This window comes from Scardinius erythrophthalmus (genome assembly GCF_964197995.2).
Source record: "Scardinius erythrophthalmus genome assembly, chromosome: 22".
In the NCBI taxonomy this organism is placed as follows: Eukaryota; Metazoa; Chordata; class Actinopteri; order Cypriniformes; family Leuciscidae; genus Scardinius; species Scardinius erythrophthalmus.
The window spans coordinates 30,390,212-30,412,158 of NC_138242.1; the positions used below are offsets into that span (position 1 = coordinate 30,390,212).

Below are 21,947 nucleotides of genomic sequence, written 5' to 3' on the forward strand. Positions count from 1 at the left end.
ATAGGCTAATATTATTTAAATAAATTATAATAATAATAGCATAGCCTACAAATACTTGATGAAATAGTTTATTTTTAATGAACTTTTAATGAATTTAATTTAAAGGTTCATTCAGTCATTTTTTTTTTTTTGTATGGTTTGAAAAAGTGGCCTGAATGCAGCCTCACTTAATAGCAAACGTTTTCAGTCACTGATGTCATTGTAGAAATGTTGTTCTATTTTTTCCACAACCAGCTACTGAGATAAAGGTCATGTGATCTCCGGCCCCATATTGGTACTGTTTGAAATAGATTTTATGTGCTTATGATGCCTAAAAATGCTGTCTACTAGGTAGGTATGTCACTAGAGTCTGTACCAGAGCCAATGTCACACACACATTCTAGTTAAATATACATACATTTAAATCACAGAAATGAAGACATTCATGTTTTATAGCCATTTTATGCTTTATAGGTTATATTCTGATCATAATTGAGCAGATACACAGTTCTGTACAGGGAACTGCAGATACGCAGCTACTTCCCCTGCAGTATAAACACAATCTGCTCGCTCAGACCCAGCCAACACGCCTGCTGTGTTTACGTCTCAGAGCGAGCGTGGAGGTTATATCTCCACCTGCTGGAGCCGGCAGGAAAAACCAGCCGGTTATCGGTCAATGACACTCAGGATGAACAAGTTCAGAGACTGAGACGCAGGGAGGATGCACTGCTATCTGTCAGAGCTACTGCTGTGCCTTTAGCACTTAGAATCATGACATTCATCTCATTCTTTCAGCTTTAGCGCCACCTAGTGAACACTGTGTAGAACTGAACTTCCAATCTAATCTCTCTTCCATTTTGTTGAAATCTCAAGGCAGAACTGAACGCTGTATCTGTTCAGTTCTGTATCTGTGATTTAAAATGTTTCTTTATTTCTGCTCTGGTCTCCTTTCATTTCAGTTTTTTTCTTTCTCTCGTGCTTTTTATGTCTTTTTTGCTTTTTTATTTGATCTGTTTCTCCTCTCTTTCAGGCAGTCTTCTGAAACTCTGCACTTCCTGCCCTGCGCCACGCCCTGCCACGCCCTCTGACACACCCACTGCTTACTTTCATTCCACCTGCTGGGGCCAAATTATAACACACACACACACACACACACACATGCACATCTCAGAATCAAAGACAAAAGCCTTTTTCACACTGCACGCAGCGCATATTTATTTCGGAAAACAGATTAACAGTGAATTCAGACTGCCCAACTATGCACACAGACGATTTAGTTTATAGCCTCACAATGAGGTTCGAGTTTCATTTTGCTTAGATGATTGGAATTTAAAGGTTCACTAATATTTTTGCTAAAATGGCTTGAATGCAGCCTCACTCAATAGCAAACGTTTTCAGTTACTGATGCTATGGCAGAAATGTTGTTTAGGGTTTTTGTAAATACAAAAATTATTTGTATTCATCTGGTCATGTGATCTCCGCCCCCAATGAGGTTCAATTATTAACCCACTTATATGCAATACAGTATATAAAATATATATTTTTATATAAATTAGAATAATTATGTCTGTTATTAAAGGAAATGCTAAATGTGGTACCCCAGAATGCATCAGAAATGCTGCTTCAGTTCGGTGTGAAACGGGCGTAAAAGATTAATTATTCCTACTAACACATGGGTGTACACTGGGACAAAGACTGACCGCTGACTGGGGTTCTGCTCATGGCTGGTGTCCTGTGTCTGTCCCTCTGCTCTGCCATCTGCTCGTATAAGACATTTAAAATTCATCTTGTTAAACAAATACTACAAATTAATGACATCCTAACATCCCAGACTCTCTCTGTTGAGAAAAGCCTTGCAGTTTCAAACGCTAAAATCTTCCTAAAGGTAATTTTGCTGAGGGAATTAAGCTTCTTTGTGTTAGCTAGCTCCATAATCGCAAATGTAATGGCAATACATGCCAAAAGTTGCTACATTATAAGTAAAAAGTGATTTTTCACCACTAATTATAATAATAACATTACACCGGCTTTTATAACAGGAATCTGTTTTATAATACAAAGTCATTCTGAGGCGATGTCACAGCTTTAATGTCAATGAGAAACAGTTTCCTTTCCTTTGTTTGAGACATTGTTATGACAGTGTTCGGGTCATTTATGGGGTCAGTTTCAGCTGACTGACCAGTAATGAACCGAGGAAGTGATTTTTTATTTTATTTCACAAAAATATGCTCCGGCATCCTTCCTCTGTAGATGTAAACATCCTGCAGTGCTGTAGGTAGAAACAGTGAAATGGGTTTATTTATTAATGCATTTATTAGTTTATTATGCATCGCATTTAACTCTGTTTGGTTTATGATTTAACCCATTATTTTAGACAAATCTCAGTGTCCGAAAAAAGGTATGAGAAGATCTGTGATGAAAGGAAAGCATCTGATTATGCCATATATTCCATTGTTTCTGTTCTGACCTCTGTGTGTTTTGCAGCAGACGTTCACAGGTCATCGAGAGATTTGAGTGTCATGACGCTGTCAACACTCCAGAACAAATGGACACGACGAATTCTTTAACAGAACCCGCCCCTTCTTACTCTAAAACAGCCAATCAGAGAGCAGGACGCCATGAGAAACGGCTCTCCAACCAGAAACAGGTGCTCATTTAACATGGTGTTTAATTAAAGATTATACAAGGGTGTATAATACATTTTTTGTAGTAAAATCTGTTGAAAATAGTGTATAAATTGCAGTATAGCACTTTGAGTGTGTGAAATGATTGGACTAAATATTTTTGCTGTTGTTCAGTAAGTTGCTGAGTGTCGTTACAGCAATAAGCCGGTTCAATCTGGATCATCCAACTGTTATTTATCAACAGAAATGATATTTCAAGGAGGCCTAGTAGCAGTATTTCAATAAAATCATCAGTAATGTTTCTTTGAGTTAATTCATTTTTAATTTCTTTCTTAAACTGTTGCAGGATTTCTCATTGGATTCGGCTAAAGGCCAGACGGATGAGGTTTATTCACTAGCTGGTTACCGAAGGGCCAAAAGTCTGGACCGCAGAACCACAGAGACACTCATGACTGTAAGACCACATATATAACACACAAATCCACATTAATTATGGTTATAATTGACAATTTTTTTGGGATTACGGTATTGTATATATGGTAATGTATTAGATCAAAAAGTGTTGGTAGTAATTTAATGGTTATTAAACATAACAGAGGTAGAAAGTTTTAGGATTTTAATTAAATTATAAACAAAAAAATAGAACTTTATGTTGGCTAATATTAAGGCATGACTGAATTTTGTTTTTAATTGTAATTTTTTTTAGATATTTTAATTAAAAAAAAATATATATATAGAATATAGAATTTTTTTCATTTCAAATGTTATCATTAATCAAGTTTCTCTGAATTCAAATGTGTCATTTTAGTTAGAAATGTTATATTGTCGATAAATATCATCTTTTAATGGGACTATATGTACGAATTTTGATTTATTAATCGCTTTTTTATTGCCAGTGTGTGAACGGCTTGTAACAAAACTTTAAAAAATAGACTTTCCCCGACCTCCAAACTTGTCTATGATTTTTTTTTTTGGTGAAAAATCAAAAGGATTTGACGTTTACACTCGCTCCTGAGAGGCTCTCTTCCGTTCAATGACACATGAAACGAATGCTTACATAATGTTCAGGATAATGCCGTGAGAGCCATTCTGCACTGTAATGTCTGTGTGTCATGCCTAGAGATTAATTCAAACTATAGCCTCACATAGCCAGATCTATATAGTCTATAGTCTCAAATATACTTTATAATCAAACTATCATTACAGTGTAATTTTAATAACCTCATCTGTCAACATAAAATTTTCTGAATTCTACATATTATAATTGCATTGTAAGTGTTTCAAAAGGGACCTTTAAAGACTGATGTGCATGACCAAAGACTTAACCCTCTTCTGAACTCTGAACAACTTTCCTTTTCTTTGTCGCTCATTAAGATGCAAGACTATGACTGTTTGATTCTCACAAAGTTAACTTTCACTTTGTCGGTTAGAATTATATTGCATTACATGCAAAATCGAATATGAACCATATAAACTAAAGTGTGTTTAGAAAATCTACTTATATAATCAATTACTCTTAAGAACACAGCATGTTTATGTCTAAGGGGCTGCAAGGCTCTAAGAGTGTGTGTGTTTCAGCTGTTAGTACTGCGTTCATGCAAACCCAACCCAGAACCACTTCATCACCCGTGATTATAAATAGCATTCACTCAGAGCGTTAGGACCAGAGACACATGCCCAAACACACACATGCACACACGAGAACACAGATTCATGTTCATACACACAGAAAGACGGCATGTGAGTCAGAAGCGTGTGAAGAACAGGTCACAGATGAAACTCAACAAGACTAAGGTACTGGGAATGGTGAACTACCAAACGTCTGGTGGGTGTGATCTTCACCGGACTTGATCTGCTCAATACTGCAGCTTTAGATACTATGGGAGAGGGTTTGTATTATTATTGGTTGTGTAATTTTAGGTTGAAGATTAGTTTGTGTATGGCTTTGTGAGGTACCACTGCCTGTTCAAATCTTGCAGTTTCTCACTTATGACTTATGATGATGGTTTTATGATGCAGAAGTAATTTTTAGGACTTTTTAAGCACTTTTTTTACTTTTCTATATTGTTGTATTTAAATTAACATTGATATTAACATATGTAATAGATAAATTGTTTTATTAGTGTGTTTGTTTCTGAAGTCTTAACTGTTGATGTCTTGATTGCATGTAAAGTACTTTAAAACAGCATTTTAAAAAATCATGAATTGTGAACAAATGTCTGACACAAAAAATAGCAAACAATATTATTGAGAACAACAGGGACAAGCAACTTTTTCCGATGGCCTGGGTTGCAAAAAAATATATTTGCATTTTACTTTATCTATAGGCATAAATTGTATTTTTTTAATAAAATGTGTTAATTTTCTCTGTAGGCGAGATGCATTTTATTTAAAGGAAAAAAGTATTTAAAAATCCTAGAAAATAAGGTAGAAGGCTAATAACTAGAAGTCAATGGGATTCATTCATGAAACACAGGTTAATGTAAATTTTTGAGTGAATTGTTGCATTGAATTTTAGTTTGTGGTCGTGAAAACTTGATTAATGTTATTAACAATTTGCTGTTCCTGTTAATGTTTGAAGTTTACACATTTTATGTTTTGTTCTCATCTCTTTTCAGCCGGACCTGCTGAACTTTAAGAAAGGATGGATGACCAAACTGTACGAAGATGGATTGGTGAGTCTAAAATAAACCAGTGAAAGTCTTAAACGGCTTGTCTGGACGTTTAAGGTGGAGATTATTCAGAAGGTTTGATCTGCTTCTGTCTCTCTCGGTGTCTCAGTGGAAGAAGCACTGGTTTGTTCTGACCGATCAGAGCCTGAGGTTCTACCGTGACTCCATCGCTGAGGAGGTGAGTGTTTAAATCAGCGATTAAAACGCCACTGTTAACTAACATAACAACGTCCCTCGTGTTCCTCAGGCTGCTGATCTGGACGGAGAGATCGATCTGTCCTCATGCTACGATGTGACCGAATTCCCAGTTCAGAGGAACTATGGCTTCCAAATTCTCGTGAGTGATGTTATTTTATTGATTTGGTTGTATTTTACCCCTATAAAGACTGTGGTGTTGTAGGGCTGGGCGGTATGAATATACACGCTTAAAAAATAAAGGTTCCAAAAGTAAAGCCTTAGAGGTTTTTGGTTCTCCAAAGAACCTTTCAGTGAACCGTTCTTAAAAGAACCATTTTGAAGAACTTTTTCCACTATAAAGAACCTTTTGTGGAATGGATTAAAGGTTCTTCATGGAACCATCGATGCCAATAAAGAACCTTTTTTTTATATATAAAGAGTGTACCAGTGATGTACACTACAGAAGTTTGGGTTTGGAATAATTCAGATTTATTTAAATGTTTTTTTTTTTTTAACAAGTCTCTTCTGCTCACCAATGCTGCATTTATTTGATGAAAAATACAATAAAAACAGTAAAATTGTGAAATATTATACAGCACAACTGATAATAAGAAATGTTTCTTGTAATAATAATAAGAAATCAGCATATTAGAATTATTTCTGAAGGATCATGTGACACTGAAGACTGGAGTAATGATGCTGAAATTAGATGATGCTGGATTAAATTACATTTTAAAATATACTCAAATAGAAAACATTTATTTTAAATTGCTGTAATATTTTGTAATGTTACTGTTTTTACTGTGTAGTTGATCAAATAAATGGAGCCTTGATGAGCATAACACTCCAACACTCAATTATTCCAAACATAGTGTATATACCATTTGTTTATGTATATACCAAAACTGCTCAATGATCTAACCGTAAAGGTCCTTGCACACTGAGTCCGAAATTATTGTCCGTAAAAAATAAATACGACCTCGTGTTGTATCAATCACGTTAACACACTGCCTCCAAAACTTTCGTCCATCATAAAAAAAAAATCTGTGTTTTCCGCATCCGTAGCAAGCATTTTTAGAGGTGTTTTGACTATTCAGAGCCACCGAATGACGAATACAAAAACACGCATACAACAGTTTCGGACACAGTGAACCTTAACTCGTACTTTTTTGGTGATGCCGTCCATCCCTGCGCTCTTGAGCTATTGATGCTAGACAAATATGTTACTAGGATTGCAGTGGTACGTTTTCACACCTAAATAAAGCCCTGGTGATGTTATCTGTAACCCTAACGCTGTTCCTCACTAAGCATTGTTTCATCTCTAATGTCACCTGATCCGTCAGCAGCTGTGACATCATCACTTCCCTCGAAAATAACACCCCACAGGTCCAATGCCACACTTCAGACGTTTGTCTAATGCTCTTTTTTTCCTTCACTAAAGGACAAATATTTAAAAATATTTTTAATCATTTTTTTTCCCCGGATAGTCACTTTAATTTGCAAATAAGCAATTTCATCCGGTGGATGCAAAAATGGCCAGAAAAACTACAAATATAATGATAAAGTTTTAATTTATAAATGTTTAATTTACATGCTCCTGTGTTTTATTAATAAAGCTGTTGAGATGTACTTGATATTGTGTTGTTCGTCTAGTTGGCGAGTGATAGGCTCCTTGGTGGTGTTTTTAAAGTTATTTTAGAGATGTCAGATATAGCAGAAAGCGTTGGCCGCCTCTGTGTACAGACGTACAGCGGGGCGTCAGTGTCAAGAAATGAATAACAACTGTAAATATAACTTCAGCCTGCTATCTTTATGCCTTGGATAGAGAATGCCACGGATAAACTAACGTAATACTAAACTCCCATCTTAAACTCCTCTTGCCGTCTGATCTGTCAGATTCTAGTTTTCACTAGATGTATATCATAAACTTTTATTCCAGTGTGTGATTGGACCATTTCTTGTGGGATAATCTTGTTACTGAGAGAAAGATGCCGGACTGTGACATGCTGTCATTCAGTTATTTTGTGAATTTGCAAGGTTCCCACAGTCGGGGCAAAATGGAAATATCAAGGAATTTTAAAATTGTGATATCTAGGCCTATAAAAATATATATTTGCTCAGATAATATTTCCTATAATTAATATAATTTTTATAGCTCAGCTCTAAAAATGCTTTTATGCAGCTTTTATGGCTCAGCTCTGAAATATTTATATTTACTTATTATATTGTTATATTATAATATTCTAAAATAAATATAATAATTTACATTTTAATATATTTCATCAGATCTAAAATATTTAGAGCTGAAAAAATAGCCAAGAAATTCTTATTTGTTCGAGAGTGGTAAAAAAAGAAGAAAAAAAGTTCAAGATAACCTTTTTTTTAAGTAAACTTGCTAACCTTTTTTTTATAAATAACATTCGTTCCGTAATCATGACTGGAAAAGTCTTGTAAAAGTTATAGAAAATATTCTGTGGCGCTTGTAGTCGAATTGAACAGCTATGTCAGAAGTGAACAGAAATAGTCTGTTTTAGTTCAGCTGTCATGCATCAGATCATTCGACTCGGTGTCCTTGTCTTCCTCTCAGAGTAAAGAAGGGGCATTCACACTGTCTGCCATGACCTCTGGGATACGTAGAAACTGGATCCAGGCCATTCTGAAGAACATGCGGCCCACCGTCGCTCCTGATGTCACACGGTGAGCTTCCACATCATGTTTAGTTTGAAAAGTATGGAAAAAGAAAAAGAACATCAAACATTTACAAATTAGACTTCCCTCTGTAACTTAATTAGGAAAGTCTATACTATAAAGGTGTCATTTCTGCACCTCTAGTGGCAACAATTGTTTTGTCAGTCTGTTCACCTGGGTCTGACATACACTGGCTCAACCAATGCTGTGAGTTCGGCAGACAGTTCTGTTTGGTGCAGCTAGTAATGAAGAAATTACAAACTTAACCTAAAGATACACACCCTTATATAAGCAGTACATGCTTTCCGGAAAGCATTTGAGCTTTGGAAAGATGTCAACTTCCATTTTTCCTCTTGAGATTTCCTCAAAAACTGTTTTTTTATTATTATTTTTTTTTCTGTTCCTAACTTACCTGTATAATTTATTTTCTTGTGTTTTTCCTGCTCTGTTTATCTGACCACAGGAAAAATGTGTCTCTGAAACTTTCAGTTCTTATGCCCAGGTTGGCATTTCCTGTTCTTATTCAAACCTGTGTGTGTATTTGTGGCCGCTGTTGTGTCAGCTGAGTTTAGCGATGTGTTTCGTGATGTTATGTTAGTAATTCCCGTTCCCTTTTTGCTTCTGTCGTTTGCCTGTTTGCTTTGTTTATAATGGGGCTGTTAATTTAACATGTTCATTTAGTACACTTAATTGTATTACAAACAGAATGGAAAGAGATAAATGAAATTGAAGAGCCTTCACAAGTGTATGCTTAGTTAATTTGGAGTGTTACATCGCTGCTGTGTGTGTGTGTGTGGCCAGATTATTTATCATAGTGGTGTTAGTGTTTTTGTCTGAGCTTTTAATTTTTGAAATTCATTAATTATGTTTAACAGCATTACATTTATTTAAATTCCAGCTGTTTCACAACCACGTCGCAACATGATAAAGTGATACGTGTGAAATCCTGTCTGAGCGAAGGTCAGCTTCACATTGGATAGACCTAAATTAAACCTTTTCATTATGGACAGACAACTTAAAATAAAATCAAATAAAGACACACATTAGAAAAAACATGCCTAGTTAGGGCATGGTGGTGTTCTGTGTAATTTCTGAAGGAAATTAGAAATTAGGTAGACGTGCAACATAAGACCTAAACAGATCATTTAATTATAAATCTAATCCATATGGGACATTTACCAAAAGCTGAAGTCATCACAATGCAGAATTTAATTATCAGTTGTCAATTATTGGATGATACTTATTCTTATTTTAGATATCCAATAATTAAAAAACATATATATAACATATTTTCTTAAAAGAATTCATTTAATGCATTAAATCTAAATGTAATAGATTTTTGAAAGGAAAATATTTTTAATACTTAACCCTCTGGGCTTCTTCATAATTGGGTCACACTTAGCTTCCTCCCGCCCGAAAACGGGCGAAGCCTTAAAATTGTACTTAACTTTGTCCTAGGATAACCAATCAAATATTGTTTTGTTCTATAATGTTTTCTGATTATTATATAGAATTTTTAGAATTTTTTATGATACTTTGCATTAATTATGTAATTTTTATGAGCTATTTTTTCCATTAGAATTAATATATATATTTTTATTTTTTTTATTTTATTTTATTTTTCAATAAATGCAACATTTCACATCAAATTAGAGTGCAGGCCTAAAAAAAAAAATATTTCAAGTGAGAAGAGCGCCACCTAGTGGCTTCAAAATGTATTAATTTGTGTCATGTCCTATAACCGCCCATAGGCGGCCTATAGCTTTTTTATTTATTTATTTGATTTATTCCCATTCGGAAAGAAAACAATTTATTACTAATCAACCACTGAATGGAACAACACAAGTTATATATCATTTTAAAGCTTAGAATCTCAGCTTTTTAATGCATCTAATTAAATGTATTAATTCCTAACGAGTGCTGAGTAATCCCTCTAAAACCAAGTGTACCGCCAGCAGGCGCCACCTAGCTGCGAAAATATTTATTACCATATTTTTCAAAAATCTTGCCTTGATAAACACAAAGTTGATGTCATTTGAAAGCTTAGAGTCTGAACTTTACAGTGAATGTATCCACTTTGAAAAACTCTTAAGTATTGCTGAGTTATTTGTTGATACATAGAATTTCTCTTTTTTTCATAATCTATAAAATAATGTACTGCAATGTGTCAAAAACATCATACAGCTCATGAAACATTCTCAGATAATTGAAAATGGCACTTCATTTTTTACAGCATATTATTACAATTAAAATGAGCCCAAAATTAACATAATCTATTGCTTTTATGACAAGATATTCTTCATGGAGAAAAAATTGCCCATGAGGGGGTGTGAAAGACTGTACAAAAAGGCTATCTCTTTTCAAAATGCTGTAATTTTTGATTCCTTTATCCAAAAATTATTATTTTTTTATCCAGATGCAGCTAACATGTAGGGGGACTTCACTAAAAAAGAATTTTCCTCCTACCTTATTTCCTTCCTGAGTTATTCCATGACAAATATGAAAGATATGCAAAATCATAATAAAAATTATATATATATATTGTCTTTTATCCACCGTTTCTTGGCGGGACAATGTCCAAATGTAATGTAATTTATATTTTCAAAAAATTTAAAAAGAGTTCTTTCAAACGATACCTACCTTTTGACTCTCCTTGCTATAGTTTTGGAGTTATTATGATTATATCATTTTTATATAGTTTGGGGCAAAATTTGCTGTTTCAGTCTTACCAGTTCATTTCTCTGTGTGTGTGTGTGTGTTTGTGTGTGTGGGTGTGTGTGTGTGGGGGGGAGGGTGTCTTTTTTACACTCTTGATGTTCTAGAGTGTCACCCCTTCATTGCTGTACACTTTTTTTCAGCACAGTGGCTGATCTGTAGCTTGTACCACCAAAAGTTTCTCTGAGTTTTCCTATTTTTTCGTATTTCCCATTCATTTCCTATGTCGCCCGTTTTCGGGCGGGAGGAAGCTAAGTGTGACTTTTTTTTTTACGACCCTTTAACATATCAGAATCATCTCCTTGATTTTTTTGTGTGTTCATATAGGTAATAAAAGAAAAGTCACCAAGTTTCACCCCCATCCGATGAAGCAAAAAAATTAAACAATTCGAAACGTTCAAGTTTTCGCCCGTTTTCGGGCGAAGAAGCCCAGAGGGTTAAATATATTTACAAGCATATTTCAGCTCATTTAAAATTTGAAGTTTCATCTATTGACAGTTTTTGTCAATACTGGTAAACAGGGTGGCAGGTACAGCACAATTTATGTTTACACCTCGTCAGTCTCCCCATTTCTTGTTGTGATGTTACATCACCTCATTCTTTGAAGGAGATGAAAAATAGCATTGCATCAGTGCCCGCTTTTAGAACACACCCTGCAGCGCGCACAGACACACATGAGTGTTTACCGACATGTTTGACAGTGGTTGAATTCCATGCAGTGATCAAATGGTTTTCCTCACCCTACTAACCATTAATCAAACCATCCTGTCTTCAGTGGTTTGGGTGTGTGTGTTTTTTTTAGACAGCTGCAGTCTTTGTTAACACTGTGCATGTTTCACAACACATTTTCATCTTGGTATAGAGATTATGCCTGTGACGTCACCATCGGCTGGAGTGATTACGCCCACTGAGTGGCAAAAAGACTGAGTGGCAGCATTGGTTTTCAGCGTGAATGCCACGAAGAACACACAAAACGCATCTAAAATGGGAAAGAGCTTTGAGATTGACTGTACAAACAGATTTGACTAGAAATCTGAGGTATATTTTTACAGACTGCTGAAAGCTTCAGAAAAGAGAAGCAAATGGATCAATGCAATTCATAGAAACGACTCCAGGTAGCGAAAGGTGGATTTGTAGTTTTCATGTTGTCAATATGCTGAATTTTGGGGTAAAATCATACCCTATATACTGTATTGTATTGACAACTCATCAATTAAATATTTACCATCGTATATTCTGCATAATTGGATGTTTAAAAAAAAAAAAAACACTGACAAAAAAGTTTTAGGGCTGAATGATATGATGATATATATATATATAACACTGATATACTGTAAGTGATCACTGGATTTAGACCTACCTATATTGTATTTATATAAAGCATTCATAGGCAAATTTGCTTTATGTATTTCCCCGGCGTCGAAATCAGGCACATATACTGTAAATGTCAGGAACCACGATTCCTGGCTGCATTTCAATATCCATGGATCACTGGATTTTTGATAAGTTGTAAGGAACACTATATCAAGTCCAACCTTTAATTTAAATGATTAAATCCAGTCACACAGCAGCTCTTTTGCCACTCAGTCCGACTGAGGGGTGCGTGTTCTGGCGGGAAAGTGACGTCAATGCATACCCTCTATAGTTATGTCCACAATTAGGGAATGATTCTGCGTGTTTTCGGGTAACCTTTCAGATTGACCCACAATGCCATATGCAACAGTTTTTAGTGAAAAAACTAATATTTATGGAATGGCAGTGATGCTTACCTTAGCAAGCACCAATAATAATTCAAATACTGTATAGTGTATTGATTCAGTATCTTCTCTTGTCACAGTTCCCTTCCAGAAGAGCGAACCAGATCAAATGTGGAGCAAAACTTCATCCAACCCCCTCCTAACTCTTCGCAACTCTCGAACAGCTCTGTAGTTGAAGCTAAAAAGTCACAAGAGGTCATCACAGACTCTGCGCCTCCTCCCGAGCAAAAGAGTCGAGTCAACAAGCGAGAGGGACGCTCTAAAACATTTGACTGGTCCGAGTTCCGCCCAGGACAAGAAAACGAGAGCGGACAACCTTCAATGAAGAGGGCAGACACTTCAGTCACTATCTCATCTTCACCCTCCTCCACCTCCTCTTCTGCCTCCTCCCCCATCTCTAGCTCCTCCTCTCATCAGACGTCATCCTCCATTACTACCACCAGCCATACTGACAAGTTGCCACAGCGAGATGAAGAAGTGGTGCAGGAATATGTGCACCACCATCAGACCACACCGACACCAGGAGCAGTCAATGCGTCAGAGCTCTCGTCAAAGCTCCTCAATAAAGTGCCACAGGAACAAGGAAAAATGGATGTGGACCAACTCGGGGACACGCAGGAGGTTGATGGTCACCGAGCGGCCCGCAGAAACTCTAATGTCCAAGTGGAAATTGAGCAGAGGTGGCAGCAGGTAGAAACAACGCCCCTCAGAGAGGAAAAGCAGGTACCGATCGCTGGCAGCTCCCCTAACACCTCAAATACACCTCTTGGAGAAAGAGTCATTCCACAAGAGATGACCACCATACTGGAAAAGGAGGTAAGAACCATCAGTATTTATTTCTTGCCTCATTTTCCATCATAAAATGATGAGTATGTGCAGGTGCTGACTACTTGTGTGCTTATGTTATCTAGGTTTTTTGATTGCATTCAGATCATTTCTGAACATTGTGTAATTTCCTCATTCAAATCTGATTGTTTTCCACTAATGTACGCTGATGTTCACAGTTGGGTCAGGCACAAAGGGAGCTAGCCAGACTCCAGCAGCAGAACAGTGTCTTACAGGAGCAACTTCAGGATGCGCGTGGGAGAGAGCAAAACGCCCGGGAAGGATATGTGCTACAGGTACCCAAACAGAACTGAACCTAGCCAGAAAAGATACAGAAATCAAAATCTTCTGTAGTTTTTTGTGGCTCTTTCTTTTTTGATTTCAATACTAATATAATTTTGGGTGTTAATGAAACTCTCAGCATGAGTGGTGATAACTGATCTGCAATGTCTTTCTTTCCCTGGGCTCTGACTGGGTTTTGGTTAAAACTCTTGTAACCAAACTACAAGTTTTCTGAAGATAACAAATGTGAACATCTGGCAAGCTTTCAGCTGTGCTTTTCTGTTTTTTGTTTGTTGTTGTCTCATTCATTTCTTGTCATCCTTTGCATAATTTGCATGGTGTTAATTTGCATCATTCCTCTGTTCTTTATTTTCCTTTAGTTGCTGTTTTATAATCTGGTGTTGTGTTACTCCATCTGTTTCTTCCTTCATCTCTTAAGTTTACTCTTGTATTTTTTTCTGTACAGTGTCATTTATATTATCCACAAAGACACAGTTGCATTTCATAGTTGCATTCTGTAGTTCCATGGCCTCTTTAGATAATTTATTTCCCTTTTTAATTGTGTTGTTCACATTTTTCCTTCATTGTTGAGCACCATTTTCTCCATCTTTGATGTTATCTTGAAAAAGCACAGTGGAAAGCTTGAGTAAGTATGTAACTTCGGAAATTGAACTCCAAATGTTCCTGGGTTCCCAGCCACAGCCTAGAAGACGTTGAGCATCATGTATGTGGCCATAAAAGAGAAGTCTTCCTGTTACTAATTGTACTTTCCTCTTAATCTCTTAAAGAGTGACACAACCGCTGCAAAGCCTTTGTCTGATGCAGCGTCTACCCCTGTTCACCGAGCACCATGGCAGCGCCTCAGCAAACTGAACCAGGATCTAAAGTCCGAGCTGGATTCCCAGCGTCGGAAGCAAGATAAGTCCACTCAACAAGTTAGCAGCTTGAGGCGTAGCTACAGCGAAGCAAAAGATATCATAGGACACCATGAGGCAGAGATCGATGCCTTGGAGGAAAAGCTAACGGCTGCCATGGCGGAGATTGTCGTGAGCGAGCAGGCTGTGGCACGAATGCGTAGCGAGTTGAAAATTGAACGGGTTCGCTGTCAAGAACGCGAGGAAGAATGGGTTCGAAATGAGGTGACGTTGCGGTCACAGCTGCGAGAGAGCGAGGAACGTCTACGTCAAGTTGAAGCCAGTTTGCTAGAGAAGAGCCAGGAGTTGAGGCAGCTCGAACAGCAGCAAGCTTTGCAGAAAGACCAGCACAGAGACGTGCAGAGGTTACAGGAGAGACTCGCTGAGGCCACTGGGCGTCTGATTTCCATTGAGGAAGCTCAGACTATGAGAGAGGAGCGGGAGAGAAAAGAGCAGCGGAGCCTGGAGGAGAAACATGAGCGGGAGCGACAGGGACTGACCTGGAGGTTGTCAGAATCCGAAGAGAGGAGGCGTGAAGTAGAAGAGCAACTGCAAGAGGCACAAGAACAAGTGGAGGCGCTGCTGAGAGGGAGTGGTGGGATGCAAACTATGGGACTCAGGGATGAAGTACATCGTCTTCAGCAGGAGTTGGAGGTGCAGACGGATATGGTGGAAATGTTGCGGGAGAGTGTGAGGAGGCTGGAGGAGGAACGTGACCAGCTTACTTGCCGCTGTCAAGAACTCCTCAATCAGATATCCGAGGCTGACCGAGAGGTTGGAAAGCAACAGGCATGTTTAACGACGGTGGAAACAGACTATCACTCCCTTGAGAGCTCGTACGAGCGTGTCTCGGAAGAATTTGCTAGGATAAGTCAAGTGCTACGAGAGAAGGAAGAGGAGGTGAAGCAGACAAAGGAAATGTATGAGCAGCTAATCAGACAGAAGGAGCAGGACTTGAGCGAGGCCCTAATAAAGATGGCTGCCTTAGGCAGTAGTCTAGAAGAAACAGAAGTTTGCTTGCAACAAAAAGAGGAACTTCTTTCTAAAATGGAGCATGACTATCCAGGACTGGTAGAGTCCCGAAGAGCAGAACAGGAGCTACAGGCAAAACTGGTGGTTGCTGAGGATCGGATTGCTGAGCTGGAGGAACACCTCAATGCCCTGCGACTGGGATATGCAGATCTCAGAATGCGGCGTTGCCGCTCCCAGGAAGACATGCTTGAGGGTTTGAAAGAGATGCAACATGATGTTTCCTCATCCTCAAGTCTCTCCCAACTTCCTATTGCAAGAAGTAGCTCAGAGACAGAAATGTCCTTGGTTAAGCGGCAGAGGATTCGCTTTTCCACCATCCAGTGCCATTCCTATCAGCAGTCCCAGGGAGCAGACAGATTTCAAATGGAAAACACGTCTTTGGATCTGACACAAGATCTGAGCCTAGACCACATGCATGACCAGAGCCTGACCCAAGATATCAGTGTAGCCAGTGACAGTTCATTCCAGCAGTGCAGAGATCCAGAGAAGTTCATCTCCATTATACATGCTCTGGAAACCAAACTATTGGCCACAGAGGAAAAGCTCAGACACCTCACTGAAAAGATACGGGACCAGCCTGATCTTTCAGCGATGCAGGAACATCTGAGCACCAGAGCAACCATGGAGGACTGCACGTCTAAAACCTGTGATGAATTACCAATGGATGAATCCAGTCAGAAATCCCTCAAGACTTTTGGTGAGCAAGACACTGATGAATATGAGAAGGCATTGGCACTGGTAGAGTCTTGCACAGAAAAAGTCAGAGAAATTCTTAGCAATCAAAAAGAGACCGGTTCTACTGAATCTCTCATTTGCACCCTTGCAGAAGTAGAGAAACTGCTGGTTTGTGCCACCACATACCTGAGGAAGGGTAGCACATTTTATGAGTCGTGCCAGACCTTTGATGCACCAGATGTGCAATCAAGTAAGGAAAGTATAAAACAGTTTGCCAGAACATTATCCTTTGAGGCTGAAGTTCTGGAGAGGATGGGGTTCTCTCTGCAGGACCTGAACTCTGATATTATGTCGGCCCTAAACTCCATTCACAAGGATGCTGAAAACATCAAGAAGGACTGCGATGGGTGTCTCTCAATTGTTTATGCTGATATACTTACAAGAAAACTTATGCTGGAGACCATGTTCTTGGCAGAGGTGGACAAGCTTGAGATGGGTAAACTAGCAAATAGTGCTTTTTCACAGGATGCCATCAAGAATGCCTGCATTAGTGCCGAGCTTGCCTATTCACTCCAGAATCTAACAATGAATTTTCAGGAAAAATTTGATGAGCTTCAAAAGGACTTGGTCAAAGCAAATGAAACTTTAAAACAAAGAGACATGGCTCTGAAAGATGATGTTAGTGTGTCAAAGCATGCTCAAATTGAGAGCATGCCCCAAAGCAATACTGATCATCTTGCTGATGTCACTCCTCCTGAACTTGCTCCCTACATGGAGCAGATTGAGATGGAGGAAGCTCAAAGTTTAGCAGCAGAGATTGTCCGCAGACACTTAGCCATCGGTACGCTATCCCATAGTGCAGAATCAGAATCACATCTGCAAACAGGCTGGGAAAATCTCATTGCTGAGCTCAAGAAGCAAGCAAAAGCCCTCCGTAATCTCTCTCAGGAAATTGAGAGGGTCTGCGAGGAAGGGGAAACAAATTCACTTTCCGGACTTGCGAATGCCATCCAAATGAGCTCATGGCGCAGCGACTCCAGCTCGGTTTGCATGCGAGAGGCCTTGATGCAGGTGCAGGTCACGTATGTTGCTTGCAGGTTGCGAGCAGGTCACACGAGGGAACTTTCTCTTTGCCAGGAGACTAGCCGTAACATGGCAGTGCTCGTCCAAGAACACGCTGAGAGTGTTGCAGCCATCCAAAGGCACTACCAGAGCTGCGTGGAGAAAGAGCATCTGAGCTTCACTGACACTATAAGTTCCTTGCAGGAGGAGAATGACATGCTACGAGGGGAACTATCCTATAAGCTCAGGGAGCTGCAGGAGCAACGGCAGAACCTAACCCAGCTGGAAGAGGAGTTTCTTAGGGAGAAAGAGGAGCTGAAGAGCAGGCATGCAGAAGAGATGGGAAGGGCCGAGCAGGAGCAGACAACCAGAGAGCTCGACTTAATGGAGTGTGCCGCAAACAACCAACACCGAGTGGAGACCCTGCTGCTAGAAATGGAAAATGCTGAGTTGAGGCACAAAGAGCACATCCGAAAACTTGAGCAGGACTTTCAGAGTAAGGTCCAGGAACTAGAACACACCAACAGAGAGGAGCTCCACAAGCTACAAGAATGCTACAGCCAGACCATCTGCTCATTGGAGGAGAGGAACGAGAAAGTGGAGAACAAAGCTGAGGTCGACGCATGTCCCATGGAGGAAGGGGATGGATCTGATCAGGTAACGTGCAGGGATTCAGAGTCCCTGCTCCGAGTCCGGGAGCTGGAAATGCAGTTGAGCCGCATGAGAGAAGAGCTGGAACAGAAACCACTGGATGGAGATCTGAACAGCCTGAGGGAGAAGTACCAACGAGACTTGGACAGCCTCAAGGTTTAACCTTTCACCTTTCAAATTTAATGTCACACCCATCCAACGCCATGGCGCCATGTTTTTAGTTTGTTGCTGTTAATTTGGGTTGCAGTGGTTTTAGCTGATAATCGTTTTGGGAATATATTGCATTTGTTTATACAAGTTTTAGAAACAGAAATTACAAATCAACACAGTTATGTAATATATATATATATATATATATATATATATATATATATATATATATATATATATATATATATATATATATATATATATATATATATATATATATATATATGATTTATGGCCTCTTGGATTTTTGAAAATAACTGCAACCCTGTAGCCTCATAACCATGATGCTTTCCTTTGTTTCAATGCTGTAGTGCACATTAGCTGCACTGGGAGTTTTGAGCACACACAATGACCATGATTGACACCTATCACAAATTACTCTTTACTTTTACTGTGCTCAAACGTGCTTTTACTGTGTTCAAAACACCTTGTGTTTTAGTGTTCAAAACACCTTGTGTTTTTAGTGTTAGCATTGTTGTCTACTGTGTTAGTGTGAGAGTTTGACTGCATGAATTCGCTCTAGTCAATCAGTCATGCTGATTTGCTTTCATTCCTCTGTGCTATCTCTCATCTCTCATCACAAGAGCAAATGTTTAAATGATGAACAAGACGAATCCAGCCATCCCTTTTGATAGCACCCAACCCTGTTTGTAACTTATGTTTGCTCCTGTAGAGAGTAGGGCTGGGTAAAGATTGGTTTTCTGATTAAGATCTTCATCGGTATAATTTGAAATCCCAAGACTGATCATTTAATGTATGCCTTGTCAAATGAATGCATTGCAAAATTCTTCAAAGACTCCAAATTGACCATTAAAGTGTCAAATACATGAAAGATGGGCTTTGCTGAGTAAATTTTTATAGACGTTTTATCCACCATCAAGCCACCAAGATGAAAAAAATGTACCAAGACCATAAAGACAATAGATACCCAGCCCTAGTAGAGAGCCTGCTAGGGTAGATAGATTGTGTTTGGTGTTTGTTTGTGTTTGTGATCTGATGTTGTTTGTGGGACTCAGGCAACATGCGAGCGTGGATTTGTAGCAATGGAGGAGACGCACCAGAAGGTGATAGAGGACATCCAGAGACAGCATCAGCGGGAGATCCGGAAACTTCTAGAGGAGAAAGAAAGACTGTTGGAGGAGGAAACAAATGCCACTATTGCTGGTAATAAAAGCACCACTGTATATTAAATAAACCAATTTTTCATTGACAATGAATTACTTCCAGTTTGAGTTGAAGCATCACAGTAGATTGTTTTGTGCGCAGCGATTGAGGCCATGAAAAACGCTCATCGCGAAGAACTTGAGAAAACGCAACGATCACAGATGAGCAGTGGGAGCGCAGATATCCAGGAGCTGCGCAGGCAGTACGAGTAAGACACCAAACATCACTATATCTGCACAAATCACTCTTGTTTTGGTTTACCGTTGTCACTAAGATTTACATTTATTCATTAATGCTTTTAACCAAGCGAATTTTTTGAAGTTTTGATGTGTGTTTATTCACATTGTGTCCATGTAGAGAGGAGTTGCAGTCTATCCATCGCGAGCTGGAGGTTTTGTCTGAGCAATATTCTCAGAAGTGTTTGGAAAACGCACATTTGGCTCAAGCGCTGGAAGCAGAGAGACAGGCGCTGGGGCAGTGCCAGCGAGAGAACCAGAAACTGCATATACACAACCAGGTCAACCAGAACTTTCTGAAAACTCTCTGAAACAGCCTGATAAAGAGACTAAACTGTCTTATAAAAAAATAATAAAGTTTATTTAAATAATTGTTTTTAAGGTTTGCAAATTATAAATAATCTTTATTTATGGCAAGACAACCCATGCGAATAGGATACAAATTACAACTAATAGAAATCACTGTACTTTTTATAATGACATTTTTTGTTTTTCAAGTTCTAAAATGTTATGTTTACTTTTAATATGCAAATGAGGCATTATCTAATTAAATATCCAATAATTTGCATACATTTCCAGAAAAGAAATCTAAACATTGGATGAAGCTGGGTCTCATTTTGTTGACATATTAGTCTATAAATGTAAATTTTGGATATCTCTATTTATCACTCTTTAAATCAGAAAATATCAGCCAGGAAAAAAAAATCACCCTGTTTTTAGGAATAAAATGTATAAAATAAGGCAAATGATATATGAACAAACCCTTCAGAATATAGAAGTGGAGATTTCTGACTCATTTTGACCCAAAAATCTTTTGACTAAAACAAATTTTGAGAAAACGGCCTTCCAAAATATGTATTGTAATTGAAATCTACAACAAAATAGATAAAATACAGTGTGATAAAATAAAAACCCTTAAAAGTGTATCACTTATTTATCACTTATCTAAAGCCAAATAACCTTTGCCTGGCCACAATTTTGCCTGTATTCACTTGCAAAGTCAATAAAGTTCCCCACCATGATGTAAACAAACTTGTGTGTGTGTGTGTGTGTGTGTGTGTATGTGTTACAGGAACTAAATCATCGTCTGAATGAGGAGATCACCAGAATGCACTCCTGCATCAGTGGAGACAAATTGACTTCCTCTCTGACACAAGGGAAAGACATCTATGAACTAGAGGTACAGCACAAGCTCTGTCATCTAAATTTATCAATTAAACGTGTCATGCACATCATCTAAATGTTGTTTTGCTGCAGGTTTTGCTGCGAGTGAAGGAGTCAGAGATCCAGTACCTCAAACAGGAAATAAACTCTCTCAAAGACGAGCTGCACACGGCACTTCGAGTAATATGCACACACACATGAGTTGTGTTTTTCTCAGTGCATGTGTTTCTCTTTAACAGCTCTCCGAACACTGATGTGTCGTTCATATGTGTTGCAGGATAAGAAGTATGCCTCAGATAAGTACAAGGACATTTACACGGAGCTGAGTATCGTGAAGGCTAAAGCTGACTGTGACATTAACAAGCTGAGGGAGAAACTTTTGGCTGCTACAGAAGCTCTTGGGGAATTAGACGCTGAAGGCGTTACTGCTGGATACGGTGAGACATTTTAAAGGGGTCATCGGATACAAAATTCACTTTTATATGGTGTTTGCATATAAATGTGTCTTTGCAGGGTGTGGACACAACCACCATACAATGAAAAAAATCCATTCACTTTTTTTTTAATCCTCAAAAACACTCAATAATCAGGCCGTTTCTGAGCACTATGATGTCATATTGCTCATGCTCCGCCCACGACCACTGACAGACTGTCCCGTATTAGCATATTTCTAACCTCAGCCAATCGAGCAGTTGCTCATTATCATTTAAAGAGACATGCACCGATACAGGTCGCTGTGAGCAGAGCTGTTTTTGAGGAGGTAGAAAGGGTGTTGTTTTACTCAACCATTGAGGAATTTTAACCAAAGTATGTTACAGACTTTACATGAAGACCCTAAAGAATCATACCAACTTGTGGATAATGGGCATCCGATGACCCCTTTAAGGATTAGTTAACACAAAAATGGCAATTCTGTCATCATTTACTCCACTTCATGGCGTTTCAAATCCACATGCTTTGGTTTCTTCCGTAGTGCACCAAAGGAAAATGATTTGAAGGGCAAATAAGTACTAAAAGTAGCATAAAAGCAATTTATTTTATGCAATAAAAAAAGCATAAAAGTACTAGTAATTAACCCATATAAATTTTTCAGTGGCTGATGCTGATATGCATAACTAAA

At 38.4% G+C, this 21,947-nt stretch overlaps 1 protein-coding gene and 1 gene segment (V, D, J or C); one reads left to right on the plus strand and one right to left on the minus strand.

The window, feature by feature from the left end:
* The window catches only part of LOC308682903 (Ig kappa chain V region 4135-like), a 1,009,768-nt gene that overhangs the window by 592,963 nt on the left and 394,858 nt on the right, over positions 1-21,947 (minus strand).
* Positions 1-21,947, plus strand: part of LOC308682877 (myosin phosphatase Rho interacting protein) — a 49,429-nt gene that overhangs the window by 21,787 nt on the left and 5,695 nt on the right. For 5 of the 9 annotated variants that reach the window (XM_081352839.1, XM_081352838.1, XM_081352836.1 and 2 more), the window contains 16 exons: positions 2,464-2,626; positions 2,950-3,057; positions 5,222-5,278; positions 5,385-5,453; positions 5,523-5,612; positions 8,040-8,149; positions 8,604-8,642; positions 12,693-13,428; positions 13,617-13,733; positions 14,508-18,209; positions 19,280-19,427; positions 19,530-19,635; positions 19,785-19,944; positions 20,736-20,843; positions 20,921-21,007; positions 21,105-21,264. In XM_081352839.1, coding sequence (XP_081208965.1) covers positions 2,464-2,626; positions 2,950-3,057; positions 5,222-5,278; positions 5,385-5,453; positions 5,523-5,612; positions 8,040-8,149; positions 8,604-8,642; positions 12,693-13,428; positions 13,617-13,733; positions 14,508-18,209; positions 19,280-19,427; positions 19,530-19,635; positions 19,785-19,944; positions 20,736-20,843; positions 20,921-21,007; positions 21,105-21,264 — 5,960 coding nt within the window. The remainder of the gene's footprint in view (positions 1-2,463; positions 2,627-2,949; positions 3,058-5,221; positions 5,279-5,384; positions 5,454-5,522; positions 5,613-8,039; positions 8,150-8,603; positions 8,643-12,692; positions 13,429-13,616; positions 13,734-14,507; positions 18,210-19,279; positions 19,428-19,529; positions 19,636-19,784; positions 19,945-20,735; positions 20,844-20,920; positions 21,008-21,104; positions 21,265-21,947) is intronic. The other 4 variants (XM_081352837.1, XM_081352843.1, XM_081352844.1 and 1 more) reach the window with 2 other exon arrangements.